This window comes from Papio anubis, chromosome 5, assembly GCF_008728515.1.
Source record: "Papio anubis isolate 15944 chromosome 5, Panubis1.0, whole genome shotgun sequence".
In the NCBI taxonomy this organism is placed as follows: Eukaryota; Metazoa; Chordata; class Mammalia; order Primates; family Cercopithecidae; genus Papio; species Papio anubis.
Window position 1 is genome coordinate 149,890,644 of NC_044980.1, and position 8,398 is coordinate 149,899,041.

An 8,398-nucleotide genomic window follows, 5' to 3' on the forward strand; every position below is an offset into this window, starting at 1 on the left:
GCCACTTTGTTAACCAGGTTTAAGTTACAGAATGGACCTGAAAGAAATTTACTAACAGCATTCTTGGATGACTCTCCTCTCCCCAGTGTGTATAACTAGGAAGGTTGGGGCTGATGTACAGTCATCTCACTATGGGTGATGAAACTGATCACACTGCACCAAGCAAGGGCCCCACAATGAGACATTTGGAGCAATGGCCACTTTAGCACATTCACCTTCTGACTCTGAATGGGGTTTATTCAGCCAAAGGGTATCAGCCTGGGAATTTCCTGCAGCATCTTACCGTTAGAGGGTTGGGCTGAAATTCATCCCTGCCTAGGATATGTTATTTGAAGAGAGTCCAGAAATGGGGTTGATGGATGGATGCAGAATAGAAAGAGGTCAATGAAAAAAAAGTGTGAAAAAACTGGGGGTACCAGCCTAAGCAACAGAAACCTGGATGAACTGAAAGCTCCATGCCTGCATCAACCCATTTGACTTTGTCCTATGTTTTAAGTTTTTTTGCCCTCATTAGCAGTGTGCTATTCAGAACAAGTCAACCTCTTTGTACTTCACTCAATTTTTTTTATCTATACATATCTCATCTATGCATCTATGTATTAAAGAAATCATTCTGAAACCATGTTTTAGCAGCAGCACATTTTCAAATAAATTTTCACTAAAAATTATGGTGTCTTGGAGTGATAAGCATTCTTATTTAGGGTCAAGTTCTGAATTTCCAACTCCGGAGGCACCTCTGAGTAACACTAGAGATTCTGATCACTGGATCTGGGCTAGGGCCCAGGAATCTGCCATTTGAACAAGCCTGTGAGATGATTTTTATTCAGGTGTTTTGGGGATCATGCGTTGGGAATGTGTACTCTAAGATTCTCTGGAACAAGCTTCGGAAAGCTCTGGATTAGCTGATTTGCAAGCAGCCTTCTTGCTCTGACAACCTGTGAATATATCAGCACATGATAAAGACAAAGCTGGGTGTGACATTTCTACTAAGGGCAGAAGAGGAAAAGAAAGGGATTAAATCAGAGGTCAAAACTAGACAAGCAAAAGATGTGTTTTGCTTAGTCTGCATGGTATTTTTAAAATTCAAGAAGTTCAACTCTTAATTTTTGACTTCTTTTTAAAAAAAAAATCAGAAAATGTGACAATTCTGATCCCTCATTTTCATGTGCCATACTTTGGTTGGAGTCAAATCATAGCTGTCTCCTTAAGACAGAACTGTTTATTTCATTTTCCACAATCCTCCCCAATCCCTATAGTGTCACACCTCCTGCATGCCATTGATTTACATCCTGCATCGTGGTGTTTCAGTCTACAACTGTTAGTTGTAGCATTTGAGTTTGATATAACAAAGGGTCCATCTTGAAAAATCCTTCTCCACTACAAAGGTCGGGAAATTTCAGTTCTTTAAAAATAAGACAGGCCTAACAAACCTCAGGTAGACTCAATGTACTTCTGGAGGTAGCACATGGATCCTAGTGCCAAGGAGTCTGTAATTTCTAGAGGCAGGTTGGTTTGTTTGCTGTCTGTGAGCTTTGTCATTCACTGTGCTGTGCTCACCATTTCTCGTAGGTGTGCTGATGTGGGAAGTTTTCAGTGAAGGCAAAATCCCGTATGAAAACCGGAGCAACTCAGAGGTGGTGGAAGACATCAGCACCGGATTTCGGTTGTACAAGCCCCGGCTGGCCTCCACACATGTCTACCAGATTATGAATCACTGCTGGAAAGAGGTCAGTGGAGGAAGTGCTTCCCCATGCATTGTCGTATACAATTTCAGGACCTGCCTCCTTCCCTAGAGAAAGGAACCCTCTCGGAAGGATGAGGCAGGAGGGATAACTAATATAGATTAGCAACAACATGACTTTGAGGATCTATTAACGGGATGGATCCCCCATCCCTAAAAAGGAGCTGACGGTGACCTTAAAGGTTATTTGGTTTGCTACATAATGTCACAAGCTATAAGCATAGCTTCAGAGAGGAAGATGGGGTGTGGCCTATGCCAGTTTCCTTCTTGATTTTCTGAGAAGAGAAAAAAAAATCCGTAACATCATAAAACCATTAGAAGTTATAGAAATAACTTCGGGAACGAAGTTCACTTGCGCTATGAAAATATTAAAATGGCTTAATTTGAGTACATTTTATTCATTCAGCAATTTAAAATGAATGGGGAGGCAATTACTCCGTACCCACCCGGGTGGCTCATTTACCCCATCCTTGGATTGCAGGCCATGGCTTGAGTCCCATCACTATGAGTCTTAGTCTTTGCTGAGTTAGAAAATCATACATTTCAGCCAAAGTGGAAAGTTGCTGAAATAGAGAATTAATAAAAATTCAGATCATTGTAGGACAACAAGATAGAATACAAAAAATTTAGAACACTAGGATTTTGTCTCAGCTTTACCATTTATTTGCCATTAATCTTTGACAATTCTCTGAACTTCCTTTTTCTTACTGTTGAATTAAATAATGCTTGATCTATGAGCTTATAGAGCTTTTATAATCAGAAAGAAACAAACAATAAAGACATAAACTAGGGCATAAAACAAATCTTATCCACTTCATAAGGATTAGCTGCAATAATAATAATGATGGGTGACATTCAGTTAGCACTTTTTTCCTCTTTTAACCATCGTGTATTGATTTTTTTAAATTAATAGACTTTATTTTTTAACAAAGAGTACGGAGTTCTCATATACCCACCTCACCTGAACAGTTTCACTGTTCACTAACATTTGGCATGAGTGTGATACTTTTGTCACAATTAATGAACTTCTATTAATACATTAACTAAAGTTCATAGTTTACATTAAGGTTTAGTCTTTGTGCTGTAGAGTTCTGTAGGTTTTCACAAATTCATAATGCCATATATCTGTCACTATAGTATCAGACAGAATAGTTTTACTGCCCTAAAAAATCTCCTGTCCTTCACCCATTTATCCCTCTCCTCATCACCAGACCACTGACAACTACTGATCTTTTCACTGTCTCCATAGCTTTGCCTTTCTCAGCATGCCATATGTTGGCATCATACAGCATGTAGGCTTTTCGGTCTGGCTTCTTTCACTCAGTAATATGATTTAAGATCCCTCCATGTCTTTTTGTGGCTTAATAACTAATTTCTTTTTATTGTGAAATAATATTCCATTGTATGGATATATCACAGCTTGTTTATCTACTTACCTACTAAAGGAAATCTTGGTTGCTTTCAGTTTTTGTGTTGTTTGTTTGGGTTTTGGGGGTTTTGTTTTGTTTTGTTTGAAATGGGGTCTTATTCTGTCACCCAGGCTGGAGTGCAGTGGTGCGATCTCAGCTCACTGCAACCTCTGCCTCCCCGTCTCAAGCGGTCCTCCCACTCGGCCTCCCAAGTAGCTGGGACCACAGACGTGTGCCACTGTGCCGAGCTAATTTTTTGTATTTTTAGTAGAGATGGGGTTTGCCACACTGCCCAGGTGAGCTCAGGCAATCAATCCACCCACCTCAGGCCTCCTGTAGTGCTGGGATTACAGGTGCGAGTGCTCAGGCAGACTGGTGTCTTTCACTCAGTAATATGCCTTTGAGGTCCCTCCATGTCTTTGTGGCTTGATAGCTCATTTCTTTTTATTGCTAAATAATATTCCATTGTATGGATATACCACAGTTTGTTTATACATTTACCTGCCAAAGGAAATCTTGCTTGCTTTCAGTTTTAAACAATTATGAATAAAGCTGCTATAAATGTTTATGTGGAGATTTTTGTATGCACATAAATTTTCAACTCAATTGGGCAAATGCCTAAGAGTATGCTTGTTGAATCATATGGTAAGACTATGTTTAACTTGTTAAGAAACTGCCAGAATGTCTTCCAAAGTAGCTGTATTATTTTACATTCCCACCAGCAATGAGAGTTCCTCATTAGCATTCGTTGTTTTGGATTTCAGTGGTTCTAATAGATGTGTAGTCATATTATATTGTTGTTTCAATTTGCATTTTCCTAATGACATATGATGTTAAGTATATTTTCATATGCTTATTTGCCACCTGTATATCTTCTTGGTAATATCTGTTCAGATCTTTTGCCCATTTTTCAATCAGGTTGTTTGTTTACTTACTGTTGAGTTTTAAGGGTTCTTGGTATATTTTGGATACAAGTCCTTTATCAGACATGTGCTTTGCAAATATTTTCTCCTAGTCTGTGGCTTGTCTTCTTATTCTCTTGACAGTGTCTTTCACAGAGCAGACTTTTAAAATATTTTAACAAAGCTCAACATCAACTTGTTTATTCATGAATTGTGCTTTTGGTTTACATCTAAAAACTCATTGCCGAGCCCAATGTCCCCCAAATTTTCTCCTATGTTATTATGGAAGTTTTATAATTTTGCATTTTTACATTTAGGTCTGTGATCCACTTTGAGTTAATTTTCCTGAAAGGTATAAGGTCTGTGACTAGAGTCATTGTTTCACATATGGATGTCCAATTATTACAGCACTGTTTGTTGAAAAGACTATACCCTTTCTCCTCTGTTCCTTTGTTAAGTATTAGTTTACTATATTTATATGGATCTATATCTGGGCTGATCCATTAATCTGTTTGTTTATTCTTTCACTAGTACCATCCTGTCATTACTGTAGCTTTAAGGTAAGTCCTGAAGTCAGGTAGGGTCAATCTTCTAGCTTTGTTCTTCTTCATTATCGTATTGGCTCTCTGGGTCTTTTGCCTCTCCATATAAATGTTACAGTAAGTTTGTCAATATCTACAAAATAACCTGCTGAGATTTTTATTAGGATTGCATTGAATCTATAAGTGAAGTTGAGAAGAACTAACATTTTAACACTGTAGTGTCTTCCTGTCCATAAGCATGGAATATCTGTCCATTTATTTAGATCTTCTTTGCTTTCTTTTATTAGAATTTTTAATTTTTTCTCATATAGATCCTGTAGATATTTTCTGAGATTTATACCCAGATATTTCATATTTTGATGTTCTTTAGCATTAATGTCATGATATATTTTTATATGTGATTTAATCCTCAAAACAATTTCATGAGGTAGATACTATTATTATTCCCATTTTACAAATGACAAAACTGAGGTTCAAAGAGGTTAAATAACCTGCTCAATGTCACACAGCTAATTCATGGTACAACTGAAATTAAACACTAGTCTATTGGATTCCAGAATACCTGCTGTTAAAAACTAGGACAATGGATGTGGAATACAGTCTATATGGAAACACATATAAAACTCCGCAGGGGATGCTGCTATTAAATTCTGGTTTGTTTTGGATTTACCTATGACACACAAGTACAGGGAACTTACAGAATTCTTTTTTCCCTCTCCAGAGACCAGAAGATCGGCCAGCCTTCTCCAGACTGCTGCGTCAACTGGCTGAAATTGCAGAATCAGGACTTTAGTAGAGACTGAGTACCAGGCCACGGGCTGCAGATCCTGAACGGAGGAAGGATATGTCCTCCTTCCATAGAGCATTAGAAGCTGCCACCAACCCAGGACCCTCCAGAGGCAGCCTGGCCTGTGGCATCAGTCCCTGAGTCACCATGGAAGCAGCATCCTGACCACAGCTGGCAGTCAAGCCACAGCTGGAGGGTCAGCCACCAAGGTGGGAGCCAGGCCAGAACAGAAATGATGTCTCTGCCCTCCCTCTAGCCTCTTGTCACATGTGGTGCACAAACCTCAACCTGACAGCTTTCAGGCAGCATTCTTGCACTTCTTAGTAATAGAGAGAGACATGAGTAAGACCCAGATTGCTATTTTTATTGTTATTTTTAACATGAATCTAAAGTTTATGGTTCCAGGGACTTTTTATTTGACCCAACAACACAGTATCCCAGGATATGGAGGCAAGGGGAACAAAGAGCATGACTCTTTTTCTAAGAAAACTGGTGAGTTAACTAAGGTTAGAGTGAGTGTGCTCTGTTGCTGTGATGCTGTCAGCCACAGCTTCCTGCCGTAGAGAATGATAGAACAGCTGCTCACACAGGAGGCCGGATATTCTGAGAAGCAGCTCTATGAGGTTTTACAGAGTACGCTGCTACCTCTCTCCTTGAAGGGAGCATGGTGAGACCCGTTGGATGGATTGGGGTGAGCAGTTCAGGTCCCATGGTTGGAGCGTTGGGTATCTGATGTCTGCGCCAGAACAAGAGAACATCTGACGGTGGAGAACCACGTGGTACAAGAAGAGACCTTAGGTTTTATCACTCCCATGCTCATCTTTTATACGAAGCTGTGCAGGTGACTATGTCTCTTCTTCAGCACAGAACGCTTCCACCAGCATCCTGAGAAGAAATGATCACTTCTGAATACGGACTCTGAGGGGCATCCTGTTTTTCCAGTCTCTGGGAATCAGCCCCTTCTCTGCACTATCCGATCCTCATCAACAGAGGGCAGCATTGTGTTGGTCAGTGTTGCTTTGGCGAGCAATTGAAACTTGTTTAGGCCCTAGGATTGAACAATTTTAAGGTTGAGACTCCAAGCCTCCTAAAATTCTAGGAGAGAAATAAAGAGTCTGTTCTTGCTCAAACCATCAGGATGGAAACAGCCAGGCACTGACTGGGGTGCTTCTAAGAGGCACGAGAATGCCTACTCTGGCTTGAGCACTTCTGTATGCAAGGCGAATATGTGCTGAGCTAGGAGACTTTCCTGCACTATCTCTGTTCACCCAGGGTTCACATCTCCATGAGGCAGTATTATTATTCCCATTTTACAAATAATGTAACTGAGACTTTAAAAGACCAAGACATCTGCCCAAAGTGACGGAACCAGAAAGTCTAGAGCTGGTATTCTAGCCCAAATCTGTCTGACCCCAATACACAGATTCTTTATTCCTTTTCGACAATGCCTCCTACTGAAAGTGAAAGGGATTGAAGAGGGAATAAATACAACAGAGAGGAAAGATGGAAAGTCAGTAAAGAAGTAAATATAGAACCACTAGCGAATAGTGTTGCTCTGGCACAGACCACTGTGGTTGATGGCATGGCCCTCCAACTTGGAATAGGATTTTCCTTTTCCTACTCTGTATCCTTACCTTGGTCATGTTAATAGTTATGAACCCTTTAATTCTCAGTTAATGAACCCTTTAATTCTCACAACCCACCAGTCATGTTGCTTGAAGCCGTTTATAGACGAGCTTCAAAGCAACTTTAGAAGATTCTTCTGTAGAAGTGTGAGTCCTTCCTTTAATTATCATTCCAACTTTCAGCTGTAGTCTTCTTGAACCCTTCATGAGGAGGGACATTCCCTGATATGAGAGGATGATGTTGCAATTGGCTCTTTCTAAATCATGTGACATTTTGACTGACTTGAGATTCAGATGCATAACTTTTAATTATAATTATTGTGAAGTGGAGAGCCTCAAGATAAAGCTCGGTCATTCAGAAGATGATTTTACTCAGCTTATCCAAAATTATCTCTGTTTCCTTTTTAGAATTTTGTACATTATCTTTTGGAACCCTTAATTAGAGATGATTTCTGGAACATTCAGTCTAGAAAGAAAACATTGGAATTGACTGATCTCTGTGGTTTGGTTTAGAAAATTCCCCTGTGCATGGTATTATCTTTTTCAAGCTCAGATTCATCAAAGCCTTAACTCAACATATGTAGATACTTCACCTCCCGGTGTCCTATCCCGCAAAATGGGCTTCCTGCCTGGTTTTTCTCTTCTCACATTTTGTAAATGGTCCCCTGTGTTTGTAGAGAACTCCCTTATGCAGAGTTTTGTTCTAGTTTTATTTTGTAGATTTTGCATTTTGTACCTTTTGAGACTATGTATTTATATTTGGATCAGATGCATATTTATTAATGTACAGTCACTGCTAGTGTTCAAAATAAAAATGTTACAAATACGTGTTATCCTTTGTAGAGCACACAGAGTTAAAAGTTGAATATGGCAATATTAAAGTTGTGTTTTAAGAAATGTGGTGCATAGGGCCTGGGTTCTGTATTTATTTAAATCGCAAACTCTCAGAAATTTTCCTTAAGTAAAAATGGTTACGTGGTTTCATTTTCCACAGACAATTAAAGACTACATATCATTGAACAACATGCATTCAACAAGTAAATATCAAATGTTCCTATGGGTCATGCACACAGCTCAGTGTATGTATCCTCTTGAAAACAAAGATGGAAAAGGCATAGTCTTTACTTCTAAAAAATTCCTAGTCTGATTGTAAAGGAAAACATATAAAGAAATAAAATTATGATACAGCAATTAGGGCAACAACAAAAAACTGGTCAAAGAAGAGAAGAGCCCAGAAAAAGTGATGGAATCTATCAGGGAAAGGATGACACCAAGGGAAACTTCCTAGAGCCCTGATACTCAAAGTGTGGTCCCTGGACAAGCAGCAATAGCATCACCATGTTGTGAGAAATGCAGATTCTCAGGCTTCTTCCTCACCTACTGAGCAATAAT

General features: G+C 39.4%; 1 protein-coding gene across 2 annotated transcripts in view; it reads left to right on the top strand.

The window, feature by feature from the left end:
- ITK (IL2 inducible T cell kinase) overlaps positions 1 to 7,903 on the top strand; it is a 77,205-nt gene extending 69,302 nt beyond the window's left edge. Inside the window, exons 16-18 of one of the 2 annotated variants that reach the window (XM_021939905.2) lie at positions 1,570 to 1,727; positions 4,584 to 4,612; positions 5,316 to 7,903. In XM_021939905.2, coding sequence (XP_021795597.2) covers positions 1,570 to 1,727; positions 4,584 to 4,612; positions 5,316 to 5,397 — 269 coding nt within the window. In that variant the 3' untranslated portion in view covers positions 5,398 to 7,903. The remainder of the gene's footprint in view (positions 1 to 1,569; positions 1,728 to 4,583; positions 4,613 to 5,315) is intronic. The other variant, XM_021939906.2, reaches the window with a different exon arrangement.
- Positions 7,904 to 8,398: the final 495 nt, after the last annotated feature.